This window comes from Bidens hawaiensis, unplaced genomic scaffold, assembly GCF_021521415.1.
Source record: "Bidens hawaiensis isolate Kalapana, Puna unplaced genomic scaffold, B.hawaiensis_p1.1 tig00043655_1, whole genome shotgun sequence".
In the NCBI taxonomy this organism is placed as follows: Eukaryota; Viridiplantae; Streptophyta; class Magnoliopsida; order Asterales; family Asteraceae; genus Bidens; species Bidens hawaiensis.
The window spans coordinates 108454-130990 of record NW_027497749.1 but is presented as its reverse complement, the minus strand read 5'-3'; the positions used below and the strand labels follow the sequence as shown (position 1 = coordinate 130990).

Below are 22537 nucleotides of genomic sequence, written 5' to 3'. Positions count from 1 at the left end.
CTATAGTTGCATTTAAGTAGCCAATAAAATTGTTGCCAAAAGGATAAACAAAAAAACGTTCTTAGGTCATGGGTATACTTTAAAGTCTAACCTCAACATAAATTAAGATGACATGTTACTTTAAATATGTATTAAACGACTCTTCATTTGTGTTATATTTGTTAAAAAGGGGGCCATAGGTTATGCTTTTCATAAGTGAAAAGGCAAATAACGATATATTAAATTAACAATTAATAGAGGTGAATTGGAGTGAAGAGATAAAATGAGTGATATGGTGCTTATGTAGAGTTAAAAGGGGTTAGAGTATACCCCATAACCCAATGGCCTTATTTGATGTTTAATTGGGTGATTGTATTAAGTTAACTTATTACATATATACCCAACTCCTAAAAATCAATTACATATATTCCCTTTCTAAACCATATATATTACATATTTACCCATTTCATTAAAATTAACTAATTAAATGACAATTGAACCCTTCATAAACTAATTAAACAACTATTTAGATATGTCCCCTTTTTAATAGCATCAAATTTCATAATATTTTACAATAAAAATATTACTTTGACAATAAGTGACTTATATTATCCTTTCAAATTGCTTGGCCTTTTTATTCTTGTATAGCTGCCTGCCACCAAAAAGTATAACCAATATACTGGTACGTGTATCAAGATTATGGATATGACCAGGCTTAAAATTTCACAACTTCACAACTCAGGGCTTAAGGTACTTTAAAATTCGTGAACACCAAATTAATAATCGACAAATATATAAACAGAAACATTTCGTTTCTTGGGACCGTTTGAAGAAACATATCGGAGCTAAAAAACTATAAAGCACATGCATGAACTAGAATAAGAGAACAAAACTAAAAAAGATGTCAAATGTATGATCATCCCAAAATGAATCATACAATCATTGTACCAAACACCCCTAATTGAGTTGCAATACACTAGCTTCAAAATATTCCAAAATGGTTTAACCAACATTACAAAACACTAAAAACTGTAAGAAACAAGAATTTATGCACTTTTTCCTCGTTTCGTTTTACTTGTTGAGGGTTGATCTTGATTTGGTACATCTTTGCATGTCTTTTGACGGTGTCCATATTCACCACAACGCTTACACTTTTGTCTCTTTGTAGTCTCGTCTTTTGGTTTAATTCTATTCTTTCTTGGTCTTCCTGGTGGACGTTTAATTGCAGGTGGGTGTATCTTCTCCCCGGTGTCTATATGCACCCATTGATCCTTTGTAGGCATTGGAGCAATTTCTAAAGTGTAAGCTAATTTAAACTTGTCAATATTAAAATATGAATCAACATATATCTCCCAATTTGCATCCCTTGTGAAAATGATAAGCTGCTGCGTGCACACAAGGAATACCTTTAACCTGCCAACGCCGACAAGTACATGCTCTTTCATCAAGTGAAACTTCCCAACTTTGGCCCATGTATTTTACTTTAGCTCGGTTTTCACCACTCCTACAGATTTCATACCCGCCCAAATTCTACATACAACATTCAAGTTATATTAAAAAAATTCACTCAAAACACTTAAAAAAATATTTAAAAGATTATACTAACCTTAGAGATTTTGTTGAGATTTCTCTTAGTATTAGGTACTAAGGTACCCTTCCATTTTCTTATAAGCCTCCTTTTCTTATCCATTCTTACCATAATCATCTCCCTAATAGAATCAAGGAGGTCAAGTACCGGCAGATAACGCACCTCAACCTATCCAAGAATTAAAGGCCTCAGAAATATTATTGGTAATATAATCACACTTTGATGTTGTTCCAAACTTTCCACGACTCCAAATCCTATTGTGATTCTCATTAAGATAAGTAAGTGCATCCTTATTTGCTTCGCCAATTTCATTTAATAATCGTTCATGCTCGGTCAAACGGTAGGTTCTTGCAGCATGCCAGAAGTTTCTAGTAAAGAATTCACCACGAAAATGCCTCTTGAAATTACTATATAGGCGCCTAACGCATTCTCTATGCTCAATGGTAGGATATACTTGTGTAATCGCAATGTCTAGACCTTTTTGCATATCAGATGATATAACTAATCCATTAGGCGTACCAATTGCTTTCTTAAGTAACTCAAGAAACCATATCCATGAATTTTTATTTTCTGATTCTAGCACGCCATAAGCCACGGGAAAGATAGAATTGTTACCGTCAACACCCGTGGCACAGACTAGTACCCCATTAAACCTCCCTTTCAGATGACATGCATCTAGAGAAATGTATGGGTGGCAACCATCAAGAAACCCCTTCAAGCAAGCTATTAGTGAAATAAAAAAGCGTAAAAATAGCTTTTTATTACCTTTTGTCTCATACCCAACCTCAACAACACTCCCCGGGTTTCGCTTTAGTAGTTCTTCTTTATAATCATTCATCTTCAAGAATGAGTCATCCCACTTCCCGTAAATATTAGTTTGAGCTTGTTCTTTCCCTCAATGGACTTTCATGTACGGTACATCAACATTGTAATTTTTCATAATCCACTTTTGGAGTTCTATAGGTGAAACATCCCCATCAGATTTTAGCTTATCTATAATCACACTTGCCACCCATCCTTGAGTTGCCACCTTAGCAACACTTTTGTTGCTTCGAGAACAGGAATGTGGTTCTATCAATGTCTTAACCTACATCATTCCAGTAAAAAATATACATTTTATTAGCAATAAAAAAGCATACATGATTTTTAAAAAAATACACATTCCGAGTCAACACTTACCTCAAATGTGATACCGTCTTGCATGAGAGAAGCATGTATTCTCCATTTGCACTTTAGGTAGAAACACCTTGCCGTGACTTGTTTCGGTTCACTTTTCTCAATAAAGTACGCAAATCCTTTTGTGATTGCATCATGAGCCAACGCTAATCTAAACTCATTCACATTTTCAAACGTTGAGTTTACTGTAATGATTCGACTTTCCTTTCTATAAGTTTTCGGCTGTGATTCCTGGGCTCATCTTCAGTATCCGTATTATCAACTTCAGTATCCGTACCATAATAGCTATGATAACTATCATCACTTAATGAATACTCTGATTCTTCCTCACCATGTTCTTCACCATGTTCCTCATCTTGTTCTCCATCCCGACCCCTGCAAACGATGTACAACTCTTATAAAAAATTTATTTATACAAGATATTAAAAGTTGACAGAATTACAAATTTTGTCCTTTAAAATAAGACGAATTACGGTTCGTGTCATTTTCTAAGTTTCCTTGCAGGCGGTGTACTTTAAACTTTTTTTTCCTACAAGTTTTGTCCTTTACGCTAACTGGGTTAGAAAAACTCAGTTAAATACCCTCACGTGAGACGCATGTGAGGGCATTTTTGTCTTTTCACACTGTCTATGTATCTTCCTTTCTTCTCTCTCATAAATTGAAGAAACCAAACCTGCAACTTTTTTTTCCCATCAAACCCAAACCCTAATTCCAAAAATGACACCCACCTCCTACTCTAACTCTACTCCTACTTACACTCCTACTTCTTCCACCTCCACCGCCGCCGCCGCCAGTTCTTCCAACTCCACCGCCGCCGTCGTTGAACTCCCTCATCATCCATCGTACGAGTTCAACATCCAACCCCCTCATCATCTTCCAGCATCTTCACCCAAACGACTTCACCATCTTTCTTCCGGCATCTTCACCCCCAAATCTTTAATCTCTAGTTCACCACTCTTTATGCTTCCCAACATCGAATTCCAAATAAAGAGCGAAGATTCAAACAAGCTTGAAATTATTCCTAATCAAACCCTAGTCATCAACTCCGGTCGACAACGTCGCCGATGTACCCGCCCCCAGAAACGTCGGTGAAGAAAGAAACAGTTCCCGTAGATGATACCCTCAAATGACGCCGTCAATGACCTCCTATTCATCCGCCACAAGTCCAGCGACAAAGACACAAAGTCAAAACCCTAACGTCTCGCCATAGCGTCGTTGGCAAGTCGGCAACTTATGAATCCATAAATTGATTGCACGAATCAAGAATTCATGTAACGATTTGTAAAAGAGTAAGTGGTCGCCAGAAATTCGACTTGAACACAGAAATGGTCGCCGGAAAATTGAGATTCGGTTTTCGGCTTCGCCGCCATCGTGGACGGCCCTAAGGCCATGCCGGAAATTGGTGTTTGCATCAGCAAAAGTAAGAAATCCTTCAACACCACCGTCCCATCATGGCCCTGTTGATTATTCCCTTTGTTGTGTGCCGCCTTGCCGGAGTTTGGGTTTGCAGATCTGTTTATCAACATTGCTGCCCAAAGGAGGGGAAGGTGTTATAAATAACATGATATAGACGAAAAGACAAAAATGCCCTCACATGCGTCTCACGTGAGGGTATTTAACTGAGTTTTTCTAACCCAGTTAGCGTAAAGGACAAAACTTGTAGGAAAAAAAAGTTTAAAGTACACCGCCTGCAAGGAAACTTAGAAAAGGACACGAACCGTAATTCGTCTTATTTTAAAGGACAAAATTTGTAATTCTGTCTTAAAAGTTTATCAAACAAAAAATTACCTTTGTTGCATCGAACATATCTCAACATTATTGTCCGTCGTCACATAAACGGTTAATTCTTTCTCCAACTCATACATGCGAAACATTAATTGAAAGTTATCATAAGAATCAACCTTAATATATGATTGCTCAATGGCGTATTTATCAATGTAATAAAGTGAGAAAATGAGCTCTCTATTAGAAGGATAATGAGTGGCAACCTCTTCAATCAAATCATTAAAGTTATATATATATATGTGTCAATGTAAATGCTTTTTTGAGAGCCAAAACAATGGCGTCTTTTATATGAGTTCTTTCCTAACCGAAAGTAGCCTCCATATTTTAACTTTATCTTGTACTTAGAAGATACTTGGATACATGTATTCTCTATTGTTGGTGATTGATCCATATTCTCCCATCTTGGTGTAAATGAGTAGTTTTCCATAACATCCATGTTTTCGTCTTAATAGCCTAATGTAAATAAACCAAAACAAATGTTTATTATAACCAAAACTATTTATTATAAGATTTCAAGCATAAATGATATTTTACTATAGTGTAAACCATGAATCCAACCAGCAGGTTTAAACCATATTAATCCCTATCGAAATCCCATTCCTATATTTTGAATCGTTATTGTTGTTTACAAATAAAAAAAACCAAATGCCCAATGTATTAAACAAATCTTCCTACATATTATAAATCTTTAATGCTGTTTTCAAACTATGACAGACGTCTCCATATGGACCACGTATTAACAAATATCAAATAGTAATAAACCAATATATTATAGAATGAACTACGAGCACACAAAAGAAAAGACATAAAACCCTAAAGAAGAAGAAGATAGAAGATTGAATAACAGATTACCTGCTGGAGTCGTCGAGCAAAGAAATTGACCTTTCACTTTTTTCCGGTAGTATTATTTTTTAATTGCTTGGTTATGGGTATGGTTAATGGAACAAGGGTAAAGGGGTAATTTGCTTGGGAAAGGGGAAATATGTAATTGATGTTTAGGGTTGGAGAAATATGTAAATTAGTAGGTTTAGTAAGGAGAAATATGTAAAAACTCCTTAATAAAAATACATACAATTTTTTTCAAAAAAAAAAAAAATTCAGGCCTAGCGGGGTGTTGGGCTTGTGGCCCTCGACCACCCAGCCACACGCCCACACCCATGGGTCGGCCCTGGCTATAAGCAAAGGTAGAATGTAATATACAACCTATAGTTGCATTTAATTAGCCAATAAAATTGTTGCCAAAAGGATAAACAAAAACACATTCTTAGGTCATGGGTATACTTTAAAGTCTAACCTCAACATAAATTAAGATGACATGTTACTTTAAATATGTATTAAACGACTCTTCATTTGTGTTATATTTGTTAAAAAGGGGGCCATAGGTTATGCTTTTCATGAGTTAAAAGACAAATAACGATATATTAAATTAACAATTAATAGAGGTGAATTGGAGTGAAGAGATAAAATGAGTGATATGGTGCTTATATAGAGTTAAAAGGGGTTAGAGTATACCCTATAACCCCATGGCCTTATTTGATGTTTAATTGGGTGATTGTATTAGTATAATAATAACAATAACAACAACAACAACAACAACAACAATAATAATAATAATAATAATAATAATAATAATAATAATAATAATTATTATTATTATTATTATCTCAAATCAGTATCATTATTCACAAGTAGCGGTGTAAAAAAACCCCTTTGGGCTTGCTAAACCCGACCAAACTGCCCCATAACTTGTTTAAAATCGGTTTGAGCCAAACCGGTTTGTAACCCTCAACCCGTAGGTTTGTATTCTTGTTTTTTGAAACCGGTTCGTAATCCAAACCGTAAGTAAAAAGACCCAGTTAAAGCCAATTTTTTTCCCAAACCGACTTGTAACACGTTCCGAATGGGTTTGACCGGTTTGTAGTTTCGGCTTTCAAAAACCAGTTTGGCACAAAACCCGATTTCTTCATGTCTATTCATAGGCCCGCTATAACATTCTTAAAACAATCTGGGTTGCATCTTGCAAGTTACATAAGTTTTGAGTTATAAAAAGCTATGAAGCATTTGGGCCTTGAAAAGTATAACCTATCCAGTACAAAATAACATTAATCTATAGCGAAACTATAACTAATATATAAGGTTGGCTATATTGGTTTTAATATTTTAAATTTAATCTTAGAAAAAACGAATTATCCAAGTGTATAAAATCTTTGATTATATGGAATCTATTTTACTATAAATACTTTATTTGATAAAATGGATATTCTTTAACATATTTTGTTGTCTACTGCAAAAACAGTTTTATATAACATACAATACTGGTTTTATACTCACGTATTACGTGGGCCACTTTTAGTTTTTTCTTTCTTTTTATATTAATACGAACATATTAAATTCACTAAATCCTCATGCATAGTATATATAAAATATGCTACTTTTACATACATGGGTTTGTAATAAACTGCAAAGAATATTCTGAACAATTTATTTTTGTTTATGTTTGTTCATTATGCTCGTTTTTGAATGAAACATTGAATGAATCATTTACTTAATGTTTTATATTTGTTCGTTTGTGTTCATTTATACATTTGTTTGCGTTCATTTACGTTTGTTCATTTATGTTCGTTTATCTTTGTTCAATTATGTTCGTAGTTAGATTTTAAATGAACAAACATAAACGGACATGCCCTTGTTAAAACAAATGAGCTGATCCACTTTGGCTCGTTTAAGTTTGGCTGTAGATTGAGGCCAATCAGGTTCAGCCTCAAAAGCTAAGTTGTGTCAATGAAGAATTAGGGCTTGAGTTAACCTAATTCACCAAATCGTGTTCGTTCGAATCCTTACAGGTAAGTAACATGCAACTGGGAAAGTAATCACATATTTCATGTTCTATATTATGACACGTGGTAAAAGGTAGGTGACGAGGTGACCGTGGACGATTGAGCTTGTTCAGCAATAGCTACCTTCTACGAATTGAGGGCCTGCACAAATCAGAAGGCGTTAACAAAAGAGGTCGTTTAACCCACTATGTAAATTAATTTAAAAACCTTAAAAATGATAACTGAGGATGCGTGTTACAAATCCTAATTCGAAGCCTCGTCACAAAAAAAAGAAGCCGGTAAAAACTATTTACAAGCATAATACGAAAACAAACGTGCAAACATTGGCACTTCGGTTTCAGCAAACTGCTGATAAGGTTTCCCATTGCTCGATGTCTTGAGAGCTGCCAACTCATCATTGTGTTTATCCACCAAATCAGCAAATCTGAATAGATATTATGTTGTTAGTAGAAAGTGAGATGTCACTTACAACTGCCAAGAAATAAAGTTTCATAAAGTTATAAAAAAACATAAAAAACATCAGCAATTAACTCTAATTCAATTGTAACAACTGAATCCAAGTTCAGTCGATTAGGTAATATTGAAAATAAAATAAGCGAATAAAATTCAAACCTCACCAGATTAATAAACAATGGAGAAAAAGAATGACAGTGTAAACTGATCATCAAACCTAATCAATCCATGAACAACGTTAATCTGTTAAGTCTTGTGACTGGTACCTTCAAATTCCGATTTTTATTCTACAACATTAGCATAAAAATTCAATCAATTAGGTAATTAAGAAATAAGAAAATATAATTACAAAGAAACAACCGCACATAGATCCATTCCACCGTAATGGTTCTACCAATCATCGTCCATCATTAATAATAAAAGCAATGCCTAAATCTACATCTATCCATCCTATAAATAATAAACGATATGTATGATGCTCGTATGAAAATCAAAGAGAAAAAAAAGACGATGATCTGGCCTGGAATGATGATATCCAAATTGAGCATTGTCACACTCGACTCCATGGGCCTAGGCATGCGACCATCATTGATACATGTTTTGTAATTATATCAGAGTTTAAGGTTGTAAAGTGGAAGTCTTTGATTAGAATATTATTATATTCAAAATGTCGGGATTAAACTCCCGATGTGGTTACAAAAGAGTTTAACTTGTAAAACTATAATTCACATCATTTATATTATAAATAAAACTTCATCCGAGCCATCAGATCGTCTAATGACAATCCGTCATCTCCAATAACCTAATCCTGCTTACCTGTAAAACAGTTTATACAATATTTCAGCAATACATGTTGGTGAACATGCTTGCTTTAAAACATGCATGAAAACTTTTAGTTCACACTCGAAACAATCAATAGCCCACTAGACCAGAGTACCAATTATATCATATTAGTCAAGCCCATACAACTCTATAGACTGGCTAAATGAGATGAGAACTTGTACCACGCATGGTAGGGTATGCCTACCTTGTGCCCACATATGTAAGGATTCAGACACACGCATAGCTAGCCTGACCACCGATAGATACTAAAATTTTAGGGATATATTAGCCTATGCAAACTTTGGTCTCTAGGTAATTAACTAGATTAAAGAGTTTTACAGATATGAGCATATTCACCTTTGTTCTGATCAACGCTTTCACAGATTCATGCTTTGAGTTACCTCGGGCCTATGGTACAAGAATAAATTTTGTAAATAACTATGATATAGATCAGACCTTTAGTTTGTTTTGCATATCTTTGACCTTGTCAAATCAGTTGTTTGTATAAAAAAATTTAGACCTTTAGTCTCCTTGTTTATTTACCAAGTATATGTTACGCCTCTTCTTTACGAAGGAACGTCTATACTATGTTTCTTCTTTAAGAAAAAAACATCAATTTAGCTATACCCTTTGTATGTAAAACTTTATATTTCTTAGTCATAAATAAATATTATTTTGACTATAACCTTGTCTTATGAAAAACTATGTTTAACTTATATTTGATCAATGCATGAGTTATACCCCTCGACTAGGGTCAAAGCCATATAATAAATTTAACTTAAGCGGAAGCCCTACCTTACACAGGTACTTGGAGTTAGATGCTTAAGCTTGGTCGAGCAACACTTCTACTCTACGTCATGTATCAGGGTTTAAACCGTCGGAACTTCAGGGTTAGGCCTGTCACATTGTGCCACGTGTTGCCACATGGTTCGATTTGTGTTCCGGTTACTTAATCCAGTCATCGTACATTGTGATGATTTGAGGGTTAAGGTCACCGCGTAGCACGACACTGCCAAATGGGGTTTTGTGAGATTTCATCGTGTATTGCGATGGGCTTGTTTATTTCCCTCGCATAGCGAAATGGGAAGAAAAAAATAAGAATTTTCGTTTTGGTCCTTCTTAGTGTAAAGTGCGCCATCAAAGTGTCACATTATACCCATCGTCCGAGCCTGTGCCCTTGCGCATCGAGTGCTTCGCATCCTCATTAAGGCCACCAAATGTCTTGTTATACAAGAATATTATCATGTGAGCCTTTCTCCTTAGAAGGAGCTCACTTGTTTATCTTTTTATCATTGTGGCACAAATCCACTTTCTTATTTCTCATTTTCAATCATATATTTTGAGAATATTTTTAGTCCTTCATCTTTTATGAAATGTAAGAATTGGTTCAAAATTTTCAGGATGTTAGAAGCAACTTAGCAAACGGATTAAAGACCCACGAACATGAAATTGGCAAAGACAAACAATGAAAATTAATGAATGAAGGATTTAGGGTTTAGAAAGATACATGTTATCATTCCACGTTGAATCGAATAAACAGAAATCCCTGAAGGATACAACCCTGAGGAAGATTGTCTCGATTTATAAGCTGAGCACGGTTCGGTTTGGTTCGGTTATTAGGCGAAACTGAAGCCAAGTCATTGGTTTTTTGAATATACAAACCGTTTGGTTTTTGATTTTCCGGTTATTTTCGGGTTTAGTCCTGTTAGAGTCGTTTTTTTTCCAATTATGTTTAGACATTGCCAAAAAATTTTTTTTTAATGAAAATGATGATTTTAAGTTTGTAAGAGTATATTAGAGTACCACATATATATTGACTTCAAACAACAAAATAAGGTACGAATACAAAGTTGCTAGAATAATAGAGTTTAAAATTTAACAAAGTTCTTAATAAAAATACACTAAAAGTTTAGTCTCAATATTCATTCATTATCTTGTTCATCTTCAAGTTTTGTCTTGGTCTTAATCATCTTCATAATTTTCATCACCATCAATCGTATCATTTTTTTTTTTGCTTTTTCGAAAATGGAAAACTGAAACCAAAAATTTGATTTTTGAAAAAAAACAAAAAATTAACTTCGTTTTGGTTTTTTCGGTTTGGCGTTTTCAATTTTGGTTCGGCAATTGGGTTTTCTGCTCATCCCTACTGGTTAGGTTTAGTGATTAAACGGTAGGTAGAAAGAGGTTTTTAGATATTAGGGAAGAATAAAGCCGGATTTTAATTATACCTTATATGGGTAAAACGGTTCTAAAAACGGCAAATCAATATGGTGGCATGAAAAGGGCCCCGGGGGCGACTAGAGATATGCCACATAGGATTTTAAAACTAGGCAATTATGTATTTGTATAGATAGATACTACAATTAGAACAAAATTTATGTAGTTCTCGTTATATTTTTTTTCTTTTCCTTTTTTGAAACGGCTAAACAAACACCCATCTATCCATACTTCTACTCTTTGTTAACTACTTCCAAGAGAAGTCTACTCTCATGTTAGGTTTTAAGCTATGGTCTTCATTTACAAGGATAAGAGTCTTTGCCAACCAAGGCTGAAATGACATTTTTATAATAATTCACCTAAAAGATTATTTTGTTTATGCACTTTTATAACTTTTTACTTAAAATTGATTATTTGTATTAAACCATGTTAAAATAAGATAAAAAAATAAAAACATAAAGTACGGGTTATTATTTATTTATTTTTCAAACAATCAAATATATATTTACAAACATTACTAGTTGGGATCAAACGCTTTATTACCATTTTAAAATTAAACTATCTTTGTCACCACACCAAATATAAATGGTGTGGGTAGAAAGTATGGGTTATAACTTTACTAATTCCAAGTAAACTTCATCACATCAAAACATTTAGTTTCATGAAAAAAAATATAAATAACAAATGTCCTTCCTATATTTAATGTTAAAAAAGATATAAGAGGTCATGATAAAGTATCACGTTTTGACATGATTGAAGAATAGAAGCGATGGTCAATTTTTCATCTCTTTAACTTTTTAAAAGGTAAAAGTGTATGGTACTTATATTGGTACACTGACATGTTAAGAATACAACTCATATGACCCTGCAGGGTTGTATTCCCACAAATCATTACGGCATTGCCATTCTCACTCATAGTTGGATCGGCCAAATATATATCCACTGTACATCCATGTTTGCATGTAACGCCCCATATAAAATGAGTATACATACAAGTATTCATGACTTACCATATGTATGAGAATAACTTATTTTGGTGTTGGGAAATTTGAAGCATTGAAATTACTAATTAATGATGAAAAGATAGCTTTGGAATCAAACAAAGATGTTTTAAGTTATATATATTACCATTGGTATGTTAAAGGATGTTATGATTGCACATAATGAGAATTATAAGGCTAAAACTAAAATGCTTGTGCATGAAATAGACCGTGAGCGAACTTTTAAAAGCTTTTTAAACATTACTATATGTGCATGAAATACAGAAACATTAATAAGCACACCATCATTTACTACGAACCAATCTATTTAAAGTTCCCAATACATGTGCATGAAATACAAGTCGCAAACATGCACCTAGTATACGTATGATACAAAAAGCACGTGCATGCATTTTTTTTTTGCGTGTAACAAAATAACACATGAATGTATTGTTGGTTGTATGATTCATGAACCTGTATGCTCGAAGTACTTTGTGGAATATCGAGTAGATTCATAAAGAATATAGAGCAAAGGAAGCAAATTTAGGTTATGATTGGTTTCCAGTGGCGAAGCTTGGGTTTCGCCATGGCGGTGACCGAAGTCACGGACCCAAAAATTTTCGGGTCGGCGATTCGGTTCGTGTCGGTGGTTCGGTTCGGGTCGGATCAAACAATAAGACATCCATATATATAATTTTTTTTCATTCATTCAAATAGGTTAAGTTAGAGTAAAATTTCATCATATAAGACCTATTACAAGCTTAATTGACTAAATTCCCTAAATCTCCAATTCACAATTACAAACCCTAATTTTATAATAATTGATTTAACAACACAATAACACAAAGGAATAGCAGATAAAGTATTACCTTGCGGTGGTGGATGAGCGGGGATGAACGGCGACGGTGGATGAGCGCGGACGGCGGTGGGGCAGTGCGCGGTGGCGATTGGCGAACTCAGACAGAACAAAAGGTAGAAGGGAGCAGCAGGTGAGGCCGATCCATTTGTTAAAATTCTCGTTTATTTTTTGTTTTTTCTTTAAAATTATGTTATTTAACAATTTACAACAAGCCCCTTTAAGTTTGAGTGCTATTAAAAACTAAGTTTTTTACAATTTTTATAGCATTTGTTTATAAAAACCGTGAGGTTTTATAAAAAAAATCAAACGATAGGGTATTATATTTAAAAAAAATTGGTGGTGACCGGTAGCTCTTTAGAAAAATAATTTGACAGTGACCGCGCTTAATACCTATAAAAATTTTTGAGGAAAATCACAAAATTTACCCTATTAACGGAGAAAAAGACAGTGACGGCCACTCCTGGTCCCTCTAAAGTTGCGCCCCTGTTGGTTTCCACGTTTAAAATCCACAAAGATTAATTAGAGATATAAAAACTTACATGAAAACTGTCAAATTATTATGTTAAACTAAGGGTCTGTTTGGTATGAGTTAATTGAATGAATAAGGGAATGGAATGAGCGGGGTAATGGAATTGACAAATGAATGAAATGAATCATTACCATTCCATTATTTTGTTTGGTTACTATATAGGAATAAAATTGATCATCACTTTATATTATTATTTTTAAATAGTAAACTACACACATATTATTTTCATTAATTAATAGAGAAAATAACATAAAAATAATATAATAATATAAATAAAATTATAATTATAACAATAATATTTATATTATAATAGAAAAATAGCATCGATAACAAAATAATAATTATAATAATGATAATATTTATATTGTAATAGAAAAATAATATTATTAATATTAATATTATTATTATTATTATTGATACCTTTTTCATTCCATTCTTTGAAGGAATGGGAAAAAAAAACACTTTATCTCAAGGAATGAAAAAATCTATAAATAGAAAGAATTGCATTCTTTTGAAATAATCTATTTTATTGATGCATGACAACCAAACATACTTAATTTCATTCCTTTAGAATGATCCATTTTATTCCAACCTCCATTCCTTTATACCAAACACTACCTAAATCTAAATCGCCTAACAGCATGTGATTCGGCAACAAAAGTTGGAATTATAGTCTTCAAAACATAAGATAAAAAAACACACAGAACGTACTTTGATATCATGTATAACATGATGATAACATATGCAAACTTCATCTAAAACAACACAAGTACAAGGTAAAGAAAGACGACTAAAGCTATATTTAAGTACAAGGTAAAGAAAGACGACTAAAAGCTATATTTAATATTCTAAGTGTCTCGTTAATACAACCCAAAATAGTGAAAAACGACAAGACATCCGATAATAGTGAAAAACGTCAAATCTTTTGATAAGCTAAAAGTAATGTGTGGTAAAGATGCATAGCCAAACCGATTAACCTGTTGCTAACCGGTTACAACCCGAAATCCTAATTAACTGGTTAGTATGTAAGTGCATATGGATATACGTGCCGTATATTATATACAACATGTAACTTACATGATGTCTAACTTACACTGTGTGTATGTTTGATGGTGCATATATATAGTTTTTGTTTTGTTTCTTGTATGTAATTTTTCATTACGAGATAATAGAATTTTCCTTCCCTGCTTCATTTCTTCTTTTCTTTCTGCGTCATCGTTCTTCAACGATTGCATGATACCAGAGCAATGTTCTTAATCCTGCTCTTCATTTCAACTGGCTTTTTTTATTCGTTTCATCGTTTTTTCATCTTCATCCGATCATTTTCTTTGATCATTCTTGTGCTTTATTCAGAACTGATTGTTCTTTCATCAATTTCGTTTGTTTCATTCAATCTCTTGTGAGATTTCTTCTCCTTTCTCCCTTTTTTTTATCATTCCAGAAGTTTTAACCATTCAAACTTCATCAAAAGTTCAAAACATGGCATATTCTTGTTTGAACAGTTTCGCAAAGTTTCAGATCTTTTCTTATTCTTTCTCGCTCAAAATCTTGTATTTTTCTTTTTGATCAACTTATACGTCGTATAGGTTTCCAATTAACGGCACATAAGTCTCCAGCGTATATACTTAAACATCGTATAAGATATACGACGCATAATTCTTATGTTCCTTCTTTTTGTGCGTTTGTTTTGTTTTTCAATGGCAGCTTCGAACAGTTCAGTTGTTCCAAAATATGACCATTGTTTCTCCAACCTTCTTTATCTTCACCCTTCAGATCTTTCCAGTATGATTCTCGTTTTTAAATTCTTTGATGGTATTGGTTTCGGAGCTTGGAAAAGAGCAATGACGATTGCTCTGTCAGCTAAGAACAAGCTCGATTTCATCAACAACACTTTAACCATGCCGATAACGAGAAACAGCTGGCGCCTGGCGGTTTGGCAGCATTGTAATGACATGGTGATCTAATGGATTTTCAACACTCTCACAAGTGACATCAATGGTAGTGTTTTGGATGCTGAAAATGCTCAGATTCTTTTGAATGAGCTTAATTCCTGCTATGGCCAGACAAATGGTGCTAAGTTTTATCAGTTGCAAAAGAACCTTTGCCAAATCAATCAAGGAAGCAGTGATATTGCTATTATTTTGCTAAAATGAAGTCAACCTAAGATGAGCTGAATGCGATTAATATCATTCCCTCATTCACTTGTGGAGTTGCTCATTTTTTTTTGGCTAATAGAGATGAGGTTCAAAGGTTGATACAATTCCTTGTTGACCTTAATCCTAGTTATGACACGATCAGAAGTAACATTCTGATGATGCATCCTCTTCCTTCTATCAACTGTGCATATGGTATTCTAATGCAAGATGAGAAGCAAAAGGAAGTTCACACCACCCCTGATTTCACTGCATCTTCTGCCTCTATGAATGCTACCAGTAAAGAATAGGGGAAAATAGGAGAACTTTGGTATGCACTTATTGCAAGAGAAATGAGCATTCGGTGAATAGATGCTATAAGTTGATTGGTTTCCCCATAGTTTTCAAGTTCACCAAAGGAAAGAAGTTTGCTAACCTTGCTGAAGATCAAGAAAAAATTGATCAAAGTCAGTATGAACAACAGCAAGGAGTAACTCAGCAACAATATCATGATTTGATGGTTTTATTGCAGTAATTTAAAGTTCAACATGGTACTTCAACCACATATGCTGCTAACAGTGCCACAACCATCAATCAGGACTATTTCCGAGGTATAATGTCTTGCAATTCTTCAAAATATTATTCTAAATGGATCATTGACACTTGTGCTAATATCATATGTGCCATAATCAAAATTTATTTTCAATTGTTTCTTTTCTCAAAAATCCAATTTTCATCACTCTTTCTAATGGCACATCTGTCACAGTCCATCAACATGGGATTGTTCCTTTGACAGATAATATTTCCTTGTCAAATGTTCTTTTAGTACAACATTTTAGAAATAATCTTCTCTCTGTATCAAGATTATGTTCTGATACTAATGGTATTGTTTTTTTTTTCTCTAAAAACACTTGTGTCTTGTAGGCCTCTTCTCTAAAGAGCTAACAGGTTCTTGGTGATATGCTCTATTTAATAAGAAAAAGATAAATTATTAGTATTTTCAATGAATAGTCATCCTAGTACAATTAATCGTGGAAGGGCCAGATGTGTCAATAAAACCCTTGCACCTTGGAGAGACAGGCTAAAAATCAAGTGCGGTGTTGTGACTCCAAATACTTAAAGTTTTACAGTATGCGCCAAGTGTAGTTTATAGTAGGATGGCATTTAATCGGGACAAAATCCAATTTTAGATTTAATTTTAATAATTACCGAATAGAGAAAAATCCAATTTTACTGTATTTAATCGGGACAAAATGATGAACCCTCTCATCTCCCAGGACACTTAGTTTTAGTAACCTATTAAAAATAAGTTTGTCGTCATACATATAACCAATTTTAAGTTATTAGAAGTCTATTAAGTTATAAGATTTTGAAAATTAAATTTAGTTTTAATTCACAAAAACATAATAGATTATTGTTTGTTTTAAAACAAAATTTGTCAAGTTGTAAAACTTCTTTTAGAACTTGTTTTAAAATGATTGTTTTAATATTTTAAAGCTCCTTTTAAAATATATATTGGTATGAGGTCAGTTATGATATAACGTTTATAAAATACAAGCAACCACAAAAGCAAAAGAAATATGTAAGTCTATATGGCTAAAATTTGTTCGATCTTGCTAGAGCCTATTAGCAAGACCGAATAGGTCACGGGGTCATGACACACAAACAACCACAAGGATGGACTTAAGTGCATCTAATTGTCATCAGTTAAAACCAGTTAAAGTTTGTGTTTTAATTCTGGTTAAAAAAACTGGTACCGACTCGTATGTTGTAACCAATGCTCTGATACCACTGTTGGGTTTAGTGGTGATCAGGCAAACTTTTATTATCAAAAGAACTGGGTTCGATAATTGTTGGTTTGTTAATTAAACCGGTTAATTAATATAAACGCAGCGGAATGAAAACAAGTAATCAACACCAAAATAAAAGCCGAAAGAATCCAGTTACAAACAATGCGAGCACAGTCAATATACTAAACAATTTATTATACTATCTTCCGATGAGAAAAATCATACCATGGTTAATGAATAACCGGTTGAGACACCAAGAGTTAAAAAACTTTGCTAGAAGACTAAACGAGACGAGACCCGCTGGTGACGGTGCACGGTGGCAGTGGCGACGAACGACGGTGGCTGCACAGTGGCGACGCAAGGTAGCAATGGCTCTCCGACGGGCAGGGGCTGGCCAATGGCGGTGGGGGGAGTCAAGAGAGAGAACTTTGGTGGCTAGGGTTGTGTTATGATTAGCCTACTTGATTAGGTTAATTAGATTAACTAATATGCTAGTTGATCTAAATCGGGCCACCAGGCCCTCAAAAGTCTGGTCCATGTTTATTTGATAAATAAACATTAATATCTCGTAATTATATGTCAATACTAGTTAACTAATTAACTTAAGCGGGTTTGATGTTCGTTACCCAATGTGTAACTCTTATAGGTTAACATTCGGTCGACCGCGTTGACTTAACCGAACCGTTCCACAATATCCAACACACCTTGCTACATTGTCATTTTTAAGTACTAGAGGCCACAAGAAGTATCACTATTATTATTATAATTATAATTATAATTATAAGAGTAAAATTATTTTCGTCCATATGGCTTGGTCACTTTAATTCATTTTTTTTCCTATCTTTGTGGTTTCAAAAGTTTGTTATTTAAATAAAATTCATTAACACCGTTAGATTTATTATGTTAAGTTAGTGTGAAATATCAAAATACTCTTATTAATACCCTTTTTAACAAATACTATAGATATATATATTGAAAAATAAAATAATAAAATAAAAACTAAAGTTTGAACATTAAAACCTTCATTAGCACATACTTTCTTTCGCGTTTCATCCTCTGGAAACACAAAATCCGACTGAGTGTTCTGGTAGTAGCACTTACATGTTGGAATTAATTAAAACTTTATTAGCTGTTGGAAGATTTGGCAGAGTCAATAATAGGACCTAGTCCTAAGGAGAGTTCAGTTATTTAGATTGCACGTTTGTATTTCCTAGTATTATGTTTAGTTTGTTATTTATTTGATTAAGTCTTTTTTTCTACCGTTGTAAGTCTGCCTATATAAGACTCTATTAACTATTGAATAAGATCATCCAATCATTCAATAACTTTCTCTCTATAATTAATCTGATCTAACAAGAGTGGTATCAGAGCAAGGTTCTGATATTACTTCGATCGTGTTCATCATAACCCTAATTCTCATAATCCTTAAAACCCAGAATTTTCATAACCCTATTTCTCATAATCCTTAAAACCCTAAATTTTGTCAATGGCTGCAAACATAAGCGGTCTACCCTCTACTCCTCTTCCAATCTTCAAAGGAGAAGGCTACGAATTCTGGAAGATTCGAATGAAGACTATTTTGATATCGCAAGATCTTTGGGATTTTGTTGGTACGGGATACAATGAAGCTGATGGAGATTGTCCCAGATTGAAGTAAAACAGAAAGAAAGATGCAAAGGCCCTATCATTCATCCAATCCGCTATGCATGATGATAGTTTCTCTCGAATTGCAGGAGCCTCTACGTCCAAACAAGCCTGGACACTCCTGCAAAACGAGTATCAAGGTGATTCAAAGGTTCAAATGGTGAAGTTGCAAGGCCTTCGGAGAGAGTTTGAGACGATTCAGATGAAAGAGGGAGAACCAGTTGCGGATTTCTTGTCAAAGGTTTTGAAAATAGTGAATTAGAAACGATCGTATAGGGAAAATGTGACGGATCAGACTGTTGTGGAGAAAGTACTTCGAAGTCTACCGGCTAGATGGGATCATGTTGTAGTTGCTATTGAAGAGTCTAAAGACCTAAGAACACTTTCCTATGACCAGTTAATGGGATCTTTATAGGCCCATGAAGCAAGAGCCAATCGTGGTGTTGAAGCTCCTCAAGAGGAACAGGTTCTCCAAGCAAAAGAGGAGAAGACAAGTTTATTTGCGAAAGGAAGGGGTCGTGGCTCCTATAGGGGGCGTGAACGAGGCCGTGGAAGAGTTTTTGGACGAGGCAGAGATATTCAGTGTCACAATTGTAAGAAATTTGGACATGTTACTAGAGATTGCTGGAGTGAGCCTCAAGCAGGTGCTGCAGTAGAAGGAGATAATGATGATGAAGGTCAAGTTTACATGGCCGTTACATGTGATGAAAAGGTTTTTATGGCTCAAGATGAGATCACTAAGTCAATCAAGGATGTGTGGTTCCTTGATAGTGGTTGCTCGAATCACATGACTGGGCAAAAATCTTTGTTTAATTATATTGATGAAACACAACAGGTGAAAGTTAGAATGGGGAATGGAAAAAAGATCCAAGTGGAAGGAAAGGGAACTATAAAACTTGATGCAATGTCTGGAAAACACAAAGTGACCAGGGAAGTCCAATATGCACCTGAATTAGATTACAATCTCCTTAGTGTTGGGCAGCTAATGACGGCTGGTCATAAGCTGTTATTTGATGATGGTGTATGTACGATTACAAACAAGAAATCGGGCAAAGTGGTATGTTCAATACCAATGTCTAACAACAATACCTTCCCACTCAACATTGCACGAACCAGCAATATTGGTTTATCAGCCATGTCTGATGAAACACTCATATGCACCTGAGATATAGTCATCTCAATGAAAGAAGTTTGCAAGATTTGAGCACAAAAGGTATGGTGTATGGTCTACCAAAAGTAAAGAAGTGGAGTGTTTGTGAAGGCTGTGAACAAGGGAAGAAAGCACGAGAATTCTTCCCATATCATGGATCAAAAACAAGGGAACTCCTCAATCTTGTTCATGCAGATGTTTGTGGTCCTATGCCCGTCAAGTCCTTAGGAGGTAACACGATGTTTCTCTTATTTACGGATGAGTACAGCCGTATGACTTGGGTTTACTTTTTAAAAGAAAAATCAGAGGTGTTTGCTAACTTTAAGTTGTTTAAAGTGAAAGTAGAGTTAGAGACAAGTTTGAAAATTAAAGCTTTAAGATCAGATCGTGGAGGTGAGTTCATATCCCACGAGTTTATGAATTTTTGTGAGGGTGAAGGAATAAGAAGGGACTTAACAGCCCCATACACACCCGAGCAGACGGGGTCTCTGAGCAAAAGAACAGAACGATAGTTGAGATGGCAACCTACATGTTACATGAAAAGAACCTGAGCAAAGTGTTCTGGGGTGAAGCTGTTGCTACAGCCATATACATCCGAAATTTGTCACCAACTAGTGCATTAGATGGGCACACTCCATATGAGGTATGGTATGATCGTAAACCTTCTATTCATCATTTAAAAGTATTTGGATGTGTTGCTTATAGCCTTAAACCTAAGCAACACAGGAAGAAGTTTGATTCGAAGACGAGAAATGTATTTTTATTGGTTACTCTCTTAATTCTAAAGCCTATAGGCCTTATGATCCAGAAACTAAAAGTGTTGTTATTAGTAGAGATGTAACCTTTGATGAATTGGCCAAATGGGGTTCTAAAGGTGAAGGGAGACATGAACTACCAGATGAGTTCATAATGACTATGGGTAGTACAAGCAAGAGTTGTCCAAATAATGATGAAGCAAGTAACGATCCGGATAAAGACACTTTCGAGCCACATACTCCACAGACCCCAGCTTCACACCAACCACAGACTCCACATACCTCAACTTCACACCATGATCATGCTTCCCCCTTTGCCACTCCAGGAAGTAAAACTCCCAAGGTACGTTCACTTGCAGATGTTTATGAATGTACAGTGCCTATGGAAGACTATCAAACTTGTCAATTGGCTCTATCATCTATGGAGCCAACATCGTTTGATGAAGCTATTGAGCACAAGGAGTGGATAGAAGTCATGAAGGTAGAGCGACAAGCTCTTGAAAAACACCAAACATGGAGTTTAACCGAATTACCAGAAGGAAAGAAGGCTATTGGGTTGAAATAGGTGTACAAGGTAAAGCTTTCAGTTGAGGGAGAAGTTCAAAAGCACAAGGCAAGGCTGGTGGTAAAGGGTTATGCTCAAGAATATGGAATAGATTAAGAAAAAACTTTCTCTCATGTTGCCTGGTTTGAGACAATTAGAGTTGTCATTTCTCTAGCTGCTCAACAAGGATGGAAATTATACCAATTTGATGTGAAATCCGCGTTTCTAAATGGTTCTCTCCAAGAGGAGGTGTATGTGGTGCAACCTCCTAGTTTTGAAGTAAAAGGGCAGAACACAAGGTTTTCAAGTTGCACAAGGCCTTGTATGGTTTGAAGCAGGCCCCGAGGGCCTGGTATGAGAGAATAGATAGCTATTTGCAACAACATGCGTATGTCAGACTTAAAACCGAACCAACAGTTTGTGTCAAAAAGGTTAGTGAAACTAATTTGATCATTGTGTGCTTATACGTTGATGATATTATCTACACTAGTTCTTCTGATAGTTTATTGCAAGAATTTAAAGAAAAGATGGTAATAGAGTTTGAAATGACTGATCTTGGCAACCTTGCTTACTTTCTTGGGTTAGAGATATCCCAAACCAGTAATGGTATCTTCTTATCCCAAAGAAAATATGCAAGGGATATTCTAAGAAAATTTGGTATGAAAAAATGCAACTATGTTATGACTCCAATGAATTGTGGTGAAAAGCTTAAGATTGAAGAAGAGATTTGTCAAGTAGATGTGAGGATGTTTCGAAGTCTAGTTGATGGTTTGCTGTATCTAACTCATACAAGGCCAGAACTAGCCTACTCAGTTGGGTTTATCTCAAGGTTCATGCAGAATCCATCTGCATCCCATTATGGTGCAGCAAAACGAGAGTCCTGAGGTACGTGGCCGGAATAGTTGATTATGGGATATGGTATGAGAAAGGGAAAGAAATTGCCTTGGAAGGTTACACGGATAGTGATTAGGCAAGCTCAATTGATGATAGAAAAAGTATATCGGCAAAGGTGTTTTCTATAGGCAGCGGGGGTAGTAACCTGGAGCTCCAAGAAGCAAGCCATTGTTGCCCTCTCGTCCATAGAAACTGAATACGTTGCAGCTACTGGGGCTGCATGTCAGGCAGTCTGGTTAAGACTGCTGATGAAAGAGTTTGGATGTGAACAAGAAGGTGCAAGCAACATTTGGTGTGATAATGTGTCTGCAGTATTTTTATCGAAGAATTCAGCCTTGCTTAGTAGAAGTAAACACGTTGATATCAAATATCATTATATTAAGAGTTTGGCGGAGTCTAAGAA

General features: G+C 34.9%; 2 protein-coding genes across 2 annotated transcripts; one reads left to right on the top strand and one right to left on the bottom strand.

The window, feature by feature from the left end:
* Window positions 1–1730: 1730 nt before the first annotated feature.
* Window positions 1731–2405, bottom strand: LOC143594459 (uncharacterized). Its single transcript, XM_077073774.1, has 2 exons — window positions 2333–2405; window positions 1731–2290 (listed from the first exon to the last, which is right to left on the bottom strand). Exons 1-2 carry the CDS (start codon window positions 2403–2405, stop codon window positions 1731–1733), a joined length of 633 nt encoding a protein of 210 aa, XP_076929889.1.
* A 16121-nt stretch (window positions 2406–18526) lies between these two features.
* On the top strand, window positions 18527–21586 carry LOC143594461 (uncharacterized). Its single transcript, XM_077073776.1, has 3 exons — window positions 18527–19473; window positions 19504–20298; window positions 20750–21586. The coding sequence occupies exons 2-3, from the start codon at window positions 19947–19949 to the stop codon at window positions 21259–21261; spliced, it is 864 nt and encodes a 287-aa protein (XP_076929891.1). The 5' UTR covers window positions 18527–19473; window positions 19504–19946; the 3' UTR covers window positions 21262–21586.
* The last annotated feature ends 951 nt before the right edge of the window (window positions 21587–22537 follow it).

Coding starts and splice junctions, on each gene's coding strand:
- LOC143594459 (XM_077073774.1), bottom strand. CDS start 2,405: ATGAATGATTATAAAGAAGAACTACTAAAGCGAAACCCGGGGAGTGTT. Junction 2,291..2,332: donor GGTTGGGTATGAGACAAAAG/GTAATAAAAAGC, acceptor TTTCACTAATAG/CTTGCTTGAAGGGGTTTCTT.
- LOC143594461 (XM_077073776.1), top strand. CDS start 19,947: ATGCACCTGAGATATAGTCATCTCAATGAAAGAAGTTTGCAAGATTTG. Junction 20,299..20,749: donor GAAAGTAGAGTTAGAGACAA/GTTTGAAAATTA, acceptor CTTATGATCCAG/AAACTAAAAGTGTTGTTATT.